At 34.0% G+C, this 18628-nt stretch overlaps 2 protein-coding genes across 10 annotated transcripts in view; one reads left to right on the top strand and one right to left on the bottom strand.

Moving 5' to 3' along the window:
• Positions 1-17907, top strand: part of LOC126975748 (optomotor-blind protein-like) — a 144800-nt gene extending 126893 nt beyond the window's left edge. For 2 of the 8 annotated variants that reach the window (XM_050823774.1, XM_050823768.1), the window contains 4 exons: positions 5203-5349; positions 6361-6437; positions 14288-14439; positions 14794-17907. In XM_050823774.1, coding sequence (XP_050679731.1) covers positions 5203-5349; positions 6361-6437; positions 14288-14439; positions 14794-15368 — 951 coding nt within the window. In that variant the 3' untranslated portion in view covers positions 15369-17907. Of the gene's footprint in view, positions 1-5190; positions 5350-6360; positions 6438-14287; positions 14440-14793 lie in introns of all 8 variants that reach the window. The other 6 variants (XM_050823773.1, XM_050823767.1, XM_050823769.1 and 3 more) reach the window with 4 other exon arrangements.
• Positions 1-18628, bottom strand: part of LOC126975738 (zinc finger protein 573-like) — a 358061-nt gene that overhangs the window by 145674 nt on the left and 193759 nt on the right. The gene's annotated exons all lie outside the window — the stretch shown is intronic.

The following is an 18628-nucleotide window of genomic DNA, read 5'->3' as shown; positions in this document are numbered from 1 at the left end:
GGATGCATGTAGCTCAAGATAGAATAAAGCCAACTAAAGCAAGATTATACCATGATGGTAGAAAACGGCAAAAAAATTAGTGCCCGAATGAAGATGCTTCTTTGCCAATTTATCTGTAAAAGATGGAATAAGCAGATGATCAACCTGGTGTTAATCGGTATCATCTACATGAACTTAAATATTTTATTCAAAAGTGAATTTTGAAATCTCTTACTAAACGTCAAAACCCATCACCCATTTAACGAGAAATGACCTTGACCTGAGAAGAACAGGGGCAAGAAAATATTTTTTTTTTTTTGAATAATATTACATTACAGTTTAATTTATTCTTTGAATAGCCTGGTCGTTCCATTTCCAAGATTTCTATGAGATTTTACCTTTTACCTAATATTGAGTGTTCAGTTCAAATTATAGTTCTCTTAATATTAAATTAAATCCTTTTTATTATAGTAGGAAACGAAGTACATCAGTATAATTGGCTTGTAGCAGTCCATTTAACCGCAAACTGAAAAAACAGAGAAGCAACTAAAACTAGATTTATTTTCTGGAGATACTTTGAAGAATACGGGCTACTAAAGAGAACAAAACAAGAGTATACTCCAGTTTATTTGCGGGAACCTACCTTAATATGATCCTCATGTTAAAAGAGAACCTCAAATGACTACCTACAGTGGTTTGATTGTGTACTTTCCACTTTAAGAAAATAAAAAACAGAAATAACTGTTCGTCGGTAACCCTCGGTATACCGGACACATTTAACAATTTCGTCCAATTAAAATGATTTAAATTGACGTGAGATATCCGTAGGGCTGTCACTTGTTGACCGCGTCGTAAATTATTCATTCATTATTAATTTTTTTTTATTCTCATCGACTCTAACAAATCACTTATGATTAAACGAGACTTCTTTAATGATTCTAATAATAATTGAGTGAAATCTAATGTCATGACTTTTGAAAGACTAAATATGAAATTTATATTTTCATTACTTTTTTGTGTCTGTGAGGTCTCGGGTTCGGGGAGTTCTTTAAAAATAATATCACATACGCTTACATCAATATCCATCGGATTTATTTTTACTTCGGGCACCGTAAAAACGTAATGTCTTAATATCTAGTACTTTTAATAAATTTGTTTATTTGTCATTCTTTTTCCGGGAAATTGTCGAATACTTCCGTCATTTGGAATAAATGTATCAGGCTACAGCTAGAATTAAACGTCCTTAGTCCCTAGATTCACAGACATGCATACCAATCGACCAACGGTGAACGTCATAGTAATACAGTATTAATGAATTAATTAACTAGGTACATCTTTAAATGTATACAGATAGAGTTGACTAACAAAGCACATAGCACTCCCTAGGAATGTGGCTGCAGCTTTTGCATACAAATATATCGATAAAGAGAGCCGATAGTACAGCCAGTACAATGGTTGCCCTTATCTAGATTACTGTTCCCTTGAATTACAATGTTTATGACTTAGCCGCCTCATGCCAGCACCCGGCTAGATACAAAGTGGATCGTTATATACCAACAGAACTATAGGAGAACTATCCACTATAATGCTAGATACACCACTAGTTTTATATTACCAAAAAAAATAAGTATGTAGCTGTAGTTTAGTAGTAATAGCAGTATAACTGACAATATAAAAATACTTCGTTTCATCAATGAAAGTTTAGGTCTTAATGCGAGATAAAATTTATCTAGTTAGGTCTTAATGTACGCAAGGTAAAATTTATCTAGTGAATTATTACTAAAATTGTTCAATTGTTCAAACACTCGTGGGATAGCTTTTTACATTCTTTTCTCATAAATTTATGTATTAATATTAAATGATTAACCATTTTTAAAAATAATGGAGTACAGTTTTTTATATTTTATATCTTCTTCTAACCTGCTAGAGTCAAGTCGATCGTTATTTACCAACAGAACTACAGGAGAACTATCCACAATAATGCTAGATACACCAATAGTTTTAAAATACAAAAAAAAATCAAAGATGTAGCTGTAGTTTGTAGTTCATAAATAAACGGTCAGTTATTTTTGTACTGAGCAGACTTTTTAACAGAATTATTACAAAATAAACTTCTTCAAAATCCTGCCTTAATTGTGGACATAATATTATGAGCAGTATAACTAACAATATAAAAATACTTCGTGCTGTTTCGTCAATGACAGCTTAGGTCTTAATGTACGCAAGGTAAAATTTATCTAGTGAATTATTACTAAAATTGTTCAATTGTTCAAACACTCGTGGGATAGCTTTTTACATTCTTTTCTCATAAATTTATGTATTAAAATTAACTGATAAATAATTTTTAAAATAATGGAGTACGGTTTTTTATATTTTACTAGCTGACCCAGCAAACGTTGTATTGCCGATATTAAAATCGCGATAATTCAAATTCAAATTCAAAAACACTTTATTCATGTAGGTCACAAAAATGACACTTATGAATGTAAAAAAAATATATAAATATTGTTTCTTATTGAATTTACCGCTACTTCGTAAAGGGTTGAGCTAATGAGAAGAAGTAGCAAGAAACTCATTGCCACTCTTTTAAGTCAAGATTTACATTTTAGTTGTTGTACAAATCATTTCAATTACAATATATGCAAAGTGACGCAACAAAAATACTCAAAAGTCAAAAACTGAAAGGCTTACATGAGTAAGTCAAAAAAAGAAAAAAAAAGTAAATTAATACTTATAAACACAAGAGTTATTGAGTATAGTAGATGCATCAATCCACACATACCGTAAATAAATAGAGGCATTATGTGAGCATTTCATAAAATAAAATATATAATAACTTTAACTTTAAAGGAAATAATAATAATAAAAAAAAAACACATCAAGCAGACCTCCCGGTAACAAGATCATCCAGCCCCCACGAGTAGCACCCGTTCACGAGCATGACGCATGGACCAGCCATCAGATACAAAAGTAACTGTTGATAGTAGATGGGTGAAAATTTGAAGTTGTATGTATTTTTTAATGCTGACTCAAACAAATTTAAAAAAAAATGTCAAAAAAATTTAGTGTGGACCACCCTTAACATTTAGGGGGATGAAAAATAGATGTTGTCCGATTCTCAGACCTACCCAATATGCACTCAAAATTTCATGAGAATCAGTCAAGCCGTTTCGGAGGAGTTCGGTCCCGCACACCGTGACACGAGAATTTTATATATTACATTATCTTCTTCTAACCTTCTAGAATCAAAAAGTTATACATGGCATTGCGTGATAACCTCAATTTACAATGACCTTAACGTACGTAACAGAGATGAGTCATTAAAGATTTATATGTGATTTAAAAACAACAGTTAAAAAGCCGTTGAGATACCGCTGATCACTAAATATAATATCATATCGTCCTCACCATCTGGATGTGTTCCTCCACTTTGGAAGAAATTTTATCTCTGTCTTAGAGTCGAGTAGGCTTTCGTTGGGCGAAATATTTACTTACATCTTGATCCCAATTAATGTATGCAGAACCTTCAAAATACACGTGTTACGAAATTCAAGAGAATCATTAAAAAAGGATTTTGAAAGGCTTCTATAGCATAAACGACTTTCTAAACGATACCTCATCGGTATATCTTCCAAACTGGTGGTAGTTCTTGACTCTCAATAAGTTTTCAACGTTTTAAGGTTTTCATAACCAATTTTGAATAAAGAAATCTATTTTCTTTTTGTTTTTGAATTCTTGTATTCGTCATCTATGCCAGATAAGTAAGGTAATAGGCAAGAAGGGTGACTTAATATGATCGCACTATAGTTGCCAACATGAAAATCAATTCAATTTATTAATGCGAAGCCACTAGTTAGTTATTATGTGAAGGTAAAAGAACACGTAACAGACAGGTTAACCGCAGAGGGTCACCACTGTTATTATATCAATTTAACCTGCTTATTTAACCGTAGTTTTGAACTTTTTGGCTGTCGCAAGATTTGTAATCATTTATTAACATGCACTCTATCTTTTTGACATGTCACATGGGGGAATTATTCATTGATATTGTTAAAGTTATACTTTTCAGCTCAAATCATTTAATATAAATGAATATTTTTACCAATAGAATTAACTTTATAATCGCGCCATGCCCTTATTACATTAGAAACCGAGATTAGCATTTGAAATTTGATACTTAGTCTATCGTATGTTAGGACGACGTAAAGTTGTGCATTAATTGTATCAAAATCCTTAATAAATCAATGTTATAATATTCTAGACCAGAAGGTTGCCTATAATCTTGAGCATCAGTAAAGATCTGATATATTTTTAATAACGTACAAATAGTTAAATTAACTGCTTATTAATAATTGAAATTGTTAGGCAAGGCTTACCTCTATAATTTTATTTAATTGATTCCTTGCAATATTTCTTTGAGTTTATAAATTTTAAGATAGGTTTAAAAAACAAATGAAAATTTGTGATTGAATAGGCTGACATATATGACTGAAACTGTAGGTACATATTTTAAGGCAATTTTTGTCTCGCACATCCATTTTGTGGAATAATCTTCATGACTCTCGAACCGATACGACTTAGGTGCCTTCCAGTTTGGAGTATACTGCTACCTAGAGAGGAAACATTAGCTTTACGAATTATATTACACCATACCGTCATTAACGCGGCCGAGACCATTATTAGTGCGATAAACAAAAATCGTAAGTAAGAATCTCGAAAACCAGATTTCTCATTTTCGGCAATTTCCACCTCCAAATATTAATCGCAATATTAAAAAAAGTTTGGAAATTTAATGCGAAGGAAATATTATGCGTTCGACAGTCGCTTACCGTTGTCAGTCGAGAACTTTGTATGGAAAAATAGCCACCATTATTTTCTTTTAGAGGTCGGCGGTTTTGATCTCTGCAGCACTTTAGGGTTTCACCGAGGTGTGGTAGCACCAAGCAGTTTTGTGCCAGCACTATTTGCGTTAGAGCCTGAAAGATGCTAAAGTTAAATAACTGGCCTAATAAGAATTAGTATCTAATGTCTCGGGGTGACGAAGGCGATGCCTTTCAGATACTTTCACAAGACTCCTGAGAGGCTCTGGATTGAAGCGAGTAACGCGTATAACTTACTATCAAGGGCTATCTTGCTTATCTCAATTCTATATCCTATATCTATAAAATAAATGGTAGTAACCAATAGATCATGTTCCTAAGCTGTTTGAAGTGTGTAACGCAGACGATCCTGAACTCCATGCACAAGTATCAGCCCCGGTTCCACCTGGTGAGAGCCAACGATATCCTGAAGCTGCCCTACTCAACCTTCAGGACCTACGTGTTCAAGGAGACGGAGTTCATCGCTGTCACCGCATATCAGAATGAAAAGGTAATTAATGTAGTTTTAAAAGACTTCTGATTTATATTTTTATTAAGTTTAATATAAATAGACAAAGACAATAATATAGTTAAGTACTGTTTAGGAATATTACCTGTGCCGGATCGTCTCCTTCTCTCAAATATGTGCGAAGGAAACGATGGATGCGTCAACTCGTGAACGGGTGCTGCATGTGGTGCCAGAACGACCTGTTATAGTTAATAAATTATTGTAGTTGTTGGATACAATTACTAATTGACCCATGGGGCCCAGAGGCGCGGAGAATGTACAAAGTAACTACTACCTTCGCGCCTCAATAGGGCTACTGGAAACCCAAGCGCTAGCAACTATTTCGGTCAACGGATCAGCCTAGCTATCCAACGCGGAATTGCTGCCAGTATTCTTGGTACGCTTCCACGTAATGATAGTTTTAATTTTATGTAGTCATAGTATTGTAAATATCGTTAGAGGATTTGTTTTGTTTGAATAAATAATTACTAATTGTGACAGTAATCACGACCATCATGTTCACGAAGCATCCTTACACAAACAATGAGTTCCAGCTCTACAGGTGATTGCATCCAATATACGATAATTTATATTTATACATTTTATTCATTATTACTTTTCATGAAATAATTCATATTATTTAAACACGACCCAAATATTGGATGCAGCACCTTATAAACTAATATGTATATATGTATTGTAAAATACTCTATTTAATTGAAAAGAGTGGCCGTTGAGTTTATTATATGTTCTTCTCGCGAGTTCAACTTTTTACGAACATATGATAAATTCAATATTAAAAAAAAAAATATGACGACGATTCTATTTGAATAAAGTTTATTTGACTTTGACTGATTTAACATAAGTGAAGTATCATTTAACAAAAGTTTTAGTGAAGCTAAAATGTTTATGACTTAATTAATATGAATAGATTAAATAAATGTACTTATGTAGCCGAATATCAACCATGAGCGAAGATTTCTTACTAATTAACTCACTTATATTTTTCAACAGATAACTCAACTAAAGATTGACAATAATCCCTTCGCGAAAGGATTCCGGGACACAGGAGCGGGAAAGAGAGAGAAAAAGTAAGTATTTACACCAAGCTATTACTTATTGTATGTAAACGATATATATATATATATATATATATTTGTTATTTTATTACAGCTTAAAATCACAACCGATATTAATTACTGCAAAGCTGTGGAATGAGCTTCCTTGTGCGGTGTTTCCGGGACGATACGATATGGGTACCTTCAAAAAAAGCGCGTACACCTTCCTTAAAGGCCGGCAACGCTCCTGTGATTCCACTGGTGTTGCAAGAGATTGTGGGCGGCGGTGATCACTTAACAACAGGTGACCCGTACGCTCGTTTGTCATCCTATTCCATAAAAAAAAATTAAATTCTGTTTTAATAGTAAAATTTTGTCTATTTTTTGTATGATCAGTAGTTTATATTTGATATAAAAAATTTTGATACCTTGGGATACTTTTTGCAATATTTGTTGGTATATAAATTTTTTTGAAAATGGAATGCATGCAATATTACTTGCAGATAATTTAATTTTCTACATGTGAAGTCGATTTTGTTTTTTTATGAGAAAAAAGACAAAAAGTTTATCTAATGGTAAGTGATACGCCCTGCCCTATACAAAGCAGTGCCGCTCAGGATGCTTGATTGAAACTAAATTGATTGAAACAAAATCGCAATTGCTCTCGTCACTTATAATAGTTTTACCTTGCACTAAGATGTTACGTTGTTTTTTTACCGCAAACTCCAGCTGACACCCCACTCTTTATATTTCTACACGAATCCCAGAATCGTTTAAAGAATTGAATATCTAAATCAACATTCCTTATCATATTAAAAGGAAGAGAATAGTTAAATAGGCGTTAACTCGTTGACGCATTAAACTCATGAAATAGTTAACGAAATTAGTCGGCTATCTATGAATCTCTGAAATTAATTAAGGCCACATTTCTCAACCCACCGCAAACTATTCCAAATTCAAATTAGACCAATCCGGCGCCTCCTCATTCGTGTTCGGGATTTAAACATGGCGCGTAATGTTTAAAACGGCGGAGTCATTCGACTTGGCGTTTTGCAAGCGTCTTTAGGCAGGGCTGCCAACTTGTAGTGGGTATGACCTCCCTAATTTTGGGGAAAATCATATTATTTTGGAAATGACCTGCTTCATATTTTTTATATTTACTTATGAATTGCGAATATCGAGATATAGCATTTGTCAGGTACAGATTTAACAGTTCCCTTACGTAGTTAAGTACATTAGTTATACGAAATAAAATAACGAAAATAACAATCCTATGCTAAAAATAAATAGAGATGTATAAAAATCATTTTGAACGTCTCCAAAGCGTTAGTACCTAAAGACGTAAATTTTGTTTTGATATGATAATAAATGTATACTTCTATTTTCAAAAACAAATAGTTTAATTTTATAAACTAGATGTTACATATACGTATGAGTGAAAGACTAGATTTAGGGGTAATATTTATTTATCACTCGGCAACCCTGACTAGTGTGCTAGGGGGAAAATTGGATTTCCGCGATAAAATCAGCTTTAGAATTTCACCGCGTAATTTGATAGCACACCGCGAGTTCTTGCGGTTCGTTTTATTTAAATTTCAATCGAGAACTCAATTAGTTAACAGATTGAGATGCTGGGACAAATTGATCGGGTTTTTTGTTATATCGCGTTACATTCAACATATATTATGTGAGTTTATTACAACAGGCTTTGACTTACGACTATATCACTTTGATGTACTTTATATTTTTGCAACGCCTATAAATACTTTACTAAGACAGTAATAATAATAATAATAGTACTGACACACTCTTAAACAAATTATTATCTTGCCCCAAACTAGGCATAGCCTGTACACTGGATACAAGACAATGATATATTTAATACAATATACTTACTTAAACATACATAAATACATATAAACATCCATATTCATCATATAAATGATAAAGTGCACCTACCTGGGTTCAAACCCGGACCTCTAGCTCAGTAGGCAGGGTCACTAACCGCTGGGCTATACGGGTCAATTAAAAAAAAGTCAAATGTCGTTTTTAAAATAATTATCTAGGAATCGGTAATTTTGGAAACAGGAACACTTTCTGAATCTCCTTATATATTAGAAATGGAATAAAATAAGTTTGTTTCATGTGCAGTTATAAAATTAGTGGCTTTAAGCCTTAAGTAATGCTTAAAGCCATGGCTTATCACTAATAATAACCATCGAATGATCTTTTTTAAGAAAAAAGATGAATATCATACAATGGACTATTTTATATATTGAATCATACTTTAGGGCGTCTCCATATTGCAAAAAACATCAATAAAATCTGACGAAATAATTATTTTTTATTAATATATTTTCAAAAAGGCAAAAAGATAAGTCCGTAGAACTATTTGTCAAACATGTTAATATGTTTTTCAAAAGGCAATAATCTAAATTATGCGTTATCGGTTGACATGTCCCATCACTAATAGTCTATTGACAAGGCTGTTTAGTGTATAGTTATAGGTGTACATTTTTTTATGAAAATAAGGTACGAGACGAGCAGGACGTTCAGCCGACGGTAATTGATACGCAGTGGCAGGATTCTTAAAAAACTCAAAAATTCTGAGCGGCACTATATTTGCGCACGTCACCTTGAGACATAAGATGTTAAGTCTCATTTGACCAGTAATTGTACTAGCTACGGCGCCCTTCAGACCGAAACACAGTAATGCTTACACATTACTGCCTCACGGCAGAAATAGGCGCCGTTGTACTCATAATCTAGCTGGCATCCTGTGCAAAGGAGCCTCCCACATGTCTTAATCTTTCTCGTCCATTATCTTAGGCTATGTTAATTAAACTTAAAGGAAACCATTAAATTATAACATGTTCTTCATCAATCCATAATAATTTCACTCTGTTCCATTTATAGGACGCGCAAATAAAAGTCAAATCCAGCTTGTATGGCCAATGTCCATTCAGTAACCTTAACCATAGAGCAACAAAGAGCACGTTCAGTTATGCAGCATGTGTTCACGTATCTTTGTCAAACCGCTCACGTTTCCCGCGTTTCCGGCTCGGCGGCCATTTTGAAAAGATAAGTTTCCGGTGTCCGACGACGTATGCCCTTTAATTCGGATGCTGTGGGCCATTCCGGTGTAAAATGTTGTGTAAGCGAATTAAAGATGTCTTCCTGAACGCTGAATGAATAAAAATTTACCTTTGTTGTGGTTTTCTGTATGGTAATTACGTCACATTTCAAATGATTATATTATACAGGTAATTTTTAGCGTTCGGTTTAGCGAAATACCGTAAATAGTGTTGCTCACGAAGCATCTCCTATTAAAATATTGTTTTTATTAAAATTAGAGACGAGACAAGCAGAACGTTCAGCTGTTGGTAATTGATACGCCCTGCCCATAACAATGCAGCATAAAGCTTAAAATTCTGGGCGGCACTACAATTGCACTCGTCACCTTGAGATATAAGTTGTCAAGTCTCATTTGCCCAGTAATTTCACTAGCTACGGCGCCCTTCAAACCGAAACACAGCAATGCTTACACATTAATGCTCCACGGCAGAAATATGGCCGTTGTGGTACCCATAATCTAGCCGGCATCCGGTGCAAAGGAGCCTCCCACTGGTGCAATAATAAACCTTCAGTAGATAATATACGTATAGCCTTTCCTTCTTTCTTTGTCCGAAACGGAAAAAAAGCTTCTGTCTTCTTCATACAGTTCCGTAGAGCTCTTCCTTTTTTTACAGTTAAAATTTTTATTCAATAATACATATCATGTATTTATTCACTAATGTTATAATTGCTATTAATAATTATTATAACTTCCCTTTGAATCATAATTGTATTTGGAGCTTTAAGTTAACTCAGTACGCTGTTTCTGTTAAGAATAATAAGCAATAAACTGAACAGTTACTACTTTAAGATACAACATAACAATACAATCTCAAAAACAAAGACATAGATAAACGCTTATAAAGGCTTTAGAGGGCCTTAACAAATGCGGAGGCTTTAAGAAAAGGGCTTTTGTAAAGTGCATTAAGTAAAGGCCCGCTTTGATATTATTCAACGAACTGTTACCTTTCTAATTAACCCACAAATTGGTCAGGCGGATATTTAGCTGACAAGATAACTATACAATATGTTTAATATGTTTATCTAATGATTAATTTGTAGGAATGTTATGTCTCCTAGAGAAGAAAATCATAGTTCAAGAAGAGATAAGTCTCTTCTTCATCCGTTCAATTCTGAGCGGCACCACAACTGCGCTCGTCACTTTGAGACATAAGATGTTAAGTCTCATTTGACCAGTAATTTCACTAGCTACGTCGCCCTTTACTGCTTGAACGTCAATAGAGTCTTGAATAAAATATTATACAACTATGGGTATCATAAGTACATTCAAAAACCCCAAAATATTCATCAAATTTAAAGTATTGACAATAAATTTTAAAGAAATCAAAACAAGTATTGTTAAATGTTTCATCAAAAATATGCTCAATAAAACTAGCTGAGGGTGTCTTTGGGGTCGCGGGATTGTTGCGAGGATAAAAATTTGGGAAAATTACAAGGCGAGCCACCCCGAACGGGCTGCCAGTTTACATTGTAACGTGAACACCCTAATGCGAACAGTTTAACTTAGGGCTGGCCCTCGTAGAGATTTATAATAATTAATTCACAAAACTCTTTGAATTTATATGTGACTTATGAAAAAACTAACTGGTCAAAAATGTGTCCTGTTGCGCAAGTTTTAATTGCTTTTACACGCCTTACATTAGCTTTGTGTGTATGTAACGAATTTTCACCCACTTTAAGACATCAGATTAACTTAGAATATGTATCGTAAATCGATGACGATATAGAGCACTTTAATCACTATTATTTTTAATTTCTACCTTTTTTTATTTAATTAAATAATAAGATATTAAATAATGAAATAAGGAAGGAAGTGGCTTTCTGTTGTCTCTGCCTACCCCGATGGGAAAAAGGCGTGAGTGTGTGTGTGTTACGTTATACGTTTAGTGTACCTATGTCTAAAAATAATTAAGCGTAATTTTTTTAAAAGACTTCCTACTATAATGCAATGATGTCAACTTGTAAAAATAATTTTTATAATCGTATTTTTAAATTATAATACCATGATTAAATACTAATCATCCTCGTCCATAAATTTTGGCACAAATTAACTTTTGTTTTCTTAAAGTAAGTTGAAAGGTTTGAGTATTTTGCATCACTTTTCAGAAATTGTATTTAAAAATAAAGAAAATAATGAAGTTTGAATGTAACTTTGACATTAATACTTATACTAGTCTTAAGTGTTTGTGTTTGAAAAGTTAATTATAATTTTTAACAGCGCCTATTTCTGCCGTGAAGCAGTAATGTGTAAACATTACTGTGTTTCGGTCTGAAGGGCGCCGTGGCTAGTGAAATAACTGGGATAATGAGACTTAACATCTTATGTCTTAAGGTGACGAGAACAATTGGAGTGCCGCTCAGAATTTTTGGCTTTTCAAACATCCTGAGCGGCACTGCATTGTAATGGTCAGGGCGTATCAATTACCATCATCTGTACGTCCTGCTCGTCTCGTCCCGTATTTTCATAAAAAAAGACTAATTCCAAAAAAATCCATTTTTAAATTTAAATGAGTTCACATATTTATTTATTTTTATAAGATAACTAAATGTTACCACCCCTACCAATAAGGGGTGGCTCAAATTTAATTTTATCGGCGATGAGTCGAGTTAATAAAATGAATTTCGTAGATCCCCAGTAATCAGGCTCCTCTGTTTTGGGGTTACTGAAACAATACAAAACAAACTATCCCTTTTAGCATTATCTCTTTTTGGCCACAGAGACGTGTTAACAGGTCATTTAACCGCTGTCTGTTGCTATAATGTTTATTCTTCTACATTGCATATTTCTCTACATTCTACACAATTTATTTATTTTATTTATTTATTTATTTAATAGGTACACACAACAGAATTACAACAAATACATAATAAACAAAAAAAAACTATCAGCTAAATACAAGATAGGCTGCAACTCCACGAGGGTGTGTACTCAGCATGTTTAGCATAAATTAATAACTATTAAAATACAACAATAATAGCGATTTTTTAAACTAGCTTTAGGTAATGTAGTATTATAAAAGAAAAAGACAGTTCTAATTCTACACAATTCTCATTATAATAAAGATATCTTAAATGTTCACAAAATAACCGTAAGAGTTGTTTCCGGAAGTGAATTACTTGGCAAATAAGACTTTATATCTTTTGTCTCAAAGTGACGAGCGCAGTTGCGCAATTTTGGGTTGATCTAGAATTCTGAGCGGCATTGGATTGTAAGAGATGGTGTATCACTAACCAGGTCAACATCTTGTTTATCTTAAGACTTTCTCTTAAAAAATACTGAGTTTCCACTGTCTGTCCGTGTGTCAGAGCTCTGTACCTCATAAACCTTAATATATATATAAACCATAATATTTATACATCTTAAGTTTTGACAGAGTATATATAACTATTGCCGCCATGAAAAGGTGGTAAATTACAAAATTAAACTTGTAAATTAAAAAAAAAATACTAAAGTATTAAAAAAAGTACCTACATATCTATAGTGAATGAATTTTTCAAGATGGCGTGGTTGGCCAAATCGGAAACTATGGTGAATAGCAAAAAGTACTTAAAAGATATATTATACAGAATGTTTCTTTTCATCAAAATCAACAGGTTTTGATTGCTGCCTCGGAATTTTGATTTAAAAAATCATTGATGCAGTTTAAATTTTTGTCGAAAACGTGCTCGAGACTATTTTGAGTACATTTCGGTATTCCTCATAGTTTCCGATTTCATGTTGGTATAAGTTGACTTACTGTAAGTATAAGATCGGCAATAAAGTTGATTAATCCCTACATCCAACGCTCAAAAAAATTTTAGCGAAAATATAAATTGTGTCTCTTTGATAGAAGTAAAGGGCGCGACTCCCGACACTCGGCAGGTCTGCACTATCATTAGGAAATGATTAACCTTTGAAGGGTCGCGGTGGGCCATTAACCAAAATGTCAAACCGTTGACACCCCCGACTTAATGTTAGCTTTTTACTTGCTGAATTATCTTTCCACTGTATTTTAAATTGGAAAGAGGAGTTGCATATTAACAGGGCCTTTCCTAAATCCTTTACAATTATCGCACTTTTCATTTAAAGCATGCAAATTATTTTTTTTTTTTATATAAAGGGACGTGATGAGCAAAACGTTCAGATGTAGTTGATACGCATTGCCCATGACAATTCAGTGCCTCTGAGAATGCTTGAAAAACCCATAAATTTTGAGCGGCACTAGACCTCACCTCGAGACATAACGTGTTAAGTGTCATTTGCCCAATAATTTCTCAAGCTACGGCGCCCTACAAACCGAAACACAGTAATGTTTACACATTACTGCTTCACGGCAGAGGGGCCTCCCACTGGTGTGTATACTCATAACATATAAGTATGGGGTCCTTTGATGGTAGATGATAACGCTCACCTGCAGTGTAAATCAATCTACGTCATTTGTGAACAGTTGCTCTATGCCTCTTCAAAGTTATTCCCTCCAACATATTTCTATATCAATATCTCCTGATCCTTCTGCCTGCTTGCCTGATCCAGATTTTTTGTTGGTAGGACGCATAAAAAAAACAGGTGTAATATACACCGTTTACAAACAATTAGTCTCCCCACGTAGATTCATGGTTAAGGTATAGTTTGCAGTCACCTTATCGTGAGATCACTTTTGCCCTAAAACGAAAGTTTTCAGTGTGTAAGTCCGTACATAATAAGTTCCTAAATATTTTATCCTCTGACGTCCCCCCTAATTTGTTATTTAAAGTAGTGAAATTTTCAGCCAAAATAACACGAGTAGTTTGTCTGTGTACCGCAGGCAGGCGCTACTGACGGCCCGCTCGGAGACCAGGGACGAAGATGACGAGCGGCCGCTAGACGTGGGGGGGCCCTCTAGTCCACCACCGCCCCCCACCACACAACACTCCAGCAGCTGTAAGTACTTTACTGCTTCTAGTTTAAGAAGGAAACGGGCTGATTAGTCACATAGCGTAGCTGGCCTTTGAAGTAAAATCTTATCGATTTTTTCAAGTTTCCCTAGTCATATCGAGTTTGATACATTGTGTAAGTTCTCGAGGTAATTTGATCATGTACAGAGAATGGATAAAAGCACACTAAGCAGTACCCTTTGATGTTCCTTCGTAAAGTGACCTATGATTCCAGTTTTGATTAAAAAAGATTAAAAAAAGCAACTGATGTAGATGTTCTTTATATAAAAGTTATGGAATAAACCTTGTACTAATTTTATTGCCCTCTATGTTTTGATATTAACTTTACAATTTGTTGCAGCCTGGTTTACATCAAGCGGAGGCGGGGCGGATTCCGGTCCTGATGACGCTAACTCCGATTCTTCGTGCTCCGGAGGTCCCCGCGCTCAATCCCCCCCTCCTGGGCCTTCGAGGCCCTCGCCAGCCCCAGACGTCTCACTAGGGCCCCCAGTGCAACCACCATTACTACCTTATTTATACCCTCCATCGTTATACCCGCCACCATTCTTTCCCCCGCATCAAATGCCTCCAGGTTTGCTGTTCAACTTGCACCCCCTCTTGCAGCAATATTCGCTGCCCCCACCTCCAGTGCCGCACGTGCCGGCTCCTTCACCGTCTCTGAGTAAGGCGCACAGGTTTGCACCTTATGCTTTACCAGGGTTGGGGTCAGCATTTGAACAAGTTGCTCCGAGAGCCAGAAGCCTTAGTTCTTCACCAGCGAGACCAAGAGTGGGATCGCCGCCGACCAGAGCGGCGTCAGCGGATCCACCTCCGGACGGTCCAACGTCGACGACCACCGCGACGAGTCCGCCGGCTTCCGATCTCAAAAGCATCGAACGAATGGTGAACGGCCTTGACGTTGAAAACCAGGACTGACTCGCGACAGTGTGACAGCCGCGACTGTGTACATAGAGTGTATTTATATTTCCCTGTTGGGATGTCGTTTTGTATCGTTCCTAATTTGTTTCGAGTTCGATTCCGGTTGGACAATGTATATAGCTAAGCACTGCTCGTTACGTTCGATTGTGTCTCGCATATTTCATTTACTCTTCACCTGGTTATAACAATTAAGTGAGGTTTATGTTTCATTTAATAACACATCTTCATTACAAGAACAACTACACGGCGTTGGGTCAACAGACATCATTATTGAAAAATCAACCAATTATATTTAGGGGTCTTTGGAATTTTCAAAATAAAATACAAGACAAAAGATTAATAAAATCTCTTTGAAATTGCAAATAGCAAAAGCTAATCAATAAATTAGCCTCACCATTATCGATTGGAATACAAAGTCCCCAAAAATATTACGTTTTCGTTCTCACATTATGTTAATTGTTTTCTCTAATTATATCTGTAGCATTAACATGTAAGGTTCCTTCGATTATATCTATGATTATAAATATAAGTCTATTGTCAATTGTTAAATATATTTTAACAGCCTGCAATAAATATGACCAACTAATACCACGAAAATGTACCTTCACCCAAAATACACATTGTAATTATTTTTTTTATTTTCATTTAAGATCAAAATAATTGTTTTGTAGTCGGTCTTCTACTATTTATTAATTAATATTGAGTAATGTAATATTATTATTTATATTATAATCATAGATTTATCTACAGTTTCTTACTGCCGTCAATAAACTGAATGGTGTGTTATTCGTGACGTCACATCCGACCTTGTAGATGGACAGTATAGTGTTCACTTCACTTTAGGTTCACTGCAATAAATAATATATAGTTAATTTATTCCACGAAAAGATCTTTATTTTTGCATTGCCTTTGTTTGACTCAAGTATTTCTCTATTTCAAGAAAACGCAATTCTCATTTTTTTCAGATTTACAAACAGATTACTCGATAAAGTAAAATGAACTTTATAACGATTGCATTTTAAGTCTTAAATAAAGATCTTTTCTAACAACCTCCATTCCCACTAGATTATAAAAATCGCTTTATTTTGTAAATACTTTTTATAAGATATATGTACGTCTCTATATTATTCGACATATTTTAAATATGTTTTATCAATTGCGCTGTGAGGGACGTGTGTTTTTTCGGTGTTTATCGAAAGTATGTTGAAAATGTATCATTTATTCTAAATTAAACTTGCAATTTCTACTTGCTGTGAATTTGGTAATAAGGGTTGAGATTTATTTATAAATTCCGTTGCAAATAATCCTTTAACTTGTATTAATATTAGTATATGTATTTCTATTGCTAAATTTACAATGTCATCACATTTAAGGATATTGATGCTGTTAAGTTTTTTTATGAATTTTATGACAAAAATGTATTAAAATTCTCAACAAAAAATATTTCATTGTTAGTATTTCTAACAATAAATAATGTAGGCATAATGTTTTAGAGATTTTTACAACTTTAACTTGTACCAAGTTCATAGCGACCAGATATTGTCGACATATACATAGGTAATACGTAATAATCGAGGCGTAACCTGATTTTAAATTGAACCAGTGTTTTTAAACGCACGTTAGCAATTGATGAAAAATAAATTTAAGTAAAATTTGTATTATATAGTCGATAAAATTGTAGTTAAAATACAAAAAATATATTATAAATAAATATAATTTTCCATGGAATTCATTAAATTTAAGCAAACGATTGAAATAGATAAAGCATTATGATTTTCACTAACAATAATGAATGGTGTATTATGAATTATCATCTCCGGTGTAAATTTGATGTCAGGAAATCTAGACAGGGCTCACAACTTAAACTAAGAATCTTATGAATAAAGGAAGAAAATAAGAAATGTCCTCAAATTTTATTTAAACAATAAAAGCAATTGCTGTCGGACAAAATATGCAGATACTTTGACACATAGGTATTATTTGTACCTAATATAGACAATAGGCATAAGATAAGCTTTTGTGACGCTAATGATATAAATTGTTATTTTACTCTTTATAGTCTGAGTATTAAGTTAAAATTCGTTACAGGAAGTGTGCAATGCAATCTTCTTATGTACATATAGTATTTGCTATTTGTGTTGTTATGAGTTAAAAGTTTTCGATAACAACTGCCAAAAGGCTGAACAGTAAAAAGATTTTTTTATGCATAGTCAATACCGTAGCTTTGTTAGTAAGGAAAGAGTAATAATTAGAACTACAGCAGAGGAGTTTCAGAAATTCATAATGCACCGAATTGTCAATTACGTAATATTATTGCAAACTATCATGGTCAAACTTCGACCAATCAGCTCACAGCAACGCTGCGCCATTTTGAATAGCTGTCAGAAATGTCAATACTTGCAATATTCTTACGTGATGGACTGGCAAAACAGAATGCAGTAAGTTTAATTTTGTACAGAATTTCGCTTCATGAAGAGACTGTAATTAACAGCTGTATTGAGATCTATTCAGTAAAATATAGATAAATCTATTGAAATGTGTGTCTTTTATTTGGCTATAAATAGTCAAGTAGTCAAATTATTCTGTAAATTTTTTGCTAAAATGACAAGGAACTTAATTCATTACTAAGTATTTGTTTTTCCAAAATATTTCAAGTCATATGATAAACATCCAGATTTACAAAGATAACATTATTTACAAAAATTATTTGAAATAATCCTTTAACACAATAGATCAACCAGTCGTTGCAGTAGAATGTTGCAAAAGAAAATTTGTAAATCCATATCGAGACGTGTCTGAGGAGTAAAATTAATATAGACATAAATAACATTTCGTCATTCATAATAAATAGCTGCATATACTAAGGTGTATACATAACTTAAAGAGATAAGACTTGAAGAAGAATAAGTTCCAGAAACTCCGTTGCTGCACTTCCTTGCACAGAGCTCTTTGCAGATAATGTTAGATTTAAGTTCCAGCAGGGCAGCATAAGCATATATTCACAAGGAAATTTGTGTACAAATTAAGGGCAGTAATCTCCCACGTGCTCTATGTGAAATGATCTCCGAAGTCTCGAATGAGATGATTTGTAAAAAGAAACTATCATTTGTCCCACAGTATTGTGTTCCATAAAAATCAACTTTACGCAACAACGTGGTAACTAAAACCATACGATCTTTTGATAGGGGACAATCTGATCTAGCAATTAGGTACGTGTCACCTCGCGACGTGACGATAGCATCTACACTCGCCCAGCG

Source organism: Leptidea sinapis, chromosome 37 (genome assembly GCF_905404315.1).
Source record: "Leptidea sinapis chromosome 37, ilLepSina1.1, whole genome shotgun sequence".
In the NCBI taxonomy this organism is placed as follows: Eukaryota; Metazoa; Arthropoda; class Insecta; order Lepidoptera; family Pieridae; genus Leptidea; species Leptidea sinapis.
The sequence above is the reverse complement of the archived record's forward strand: the minus strand, read 5'-3'. Positions and strand labels throughout refer to the sequence as shown.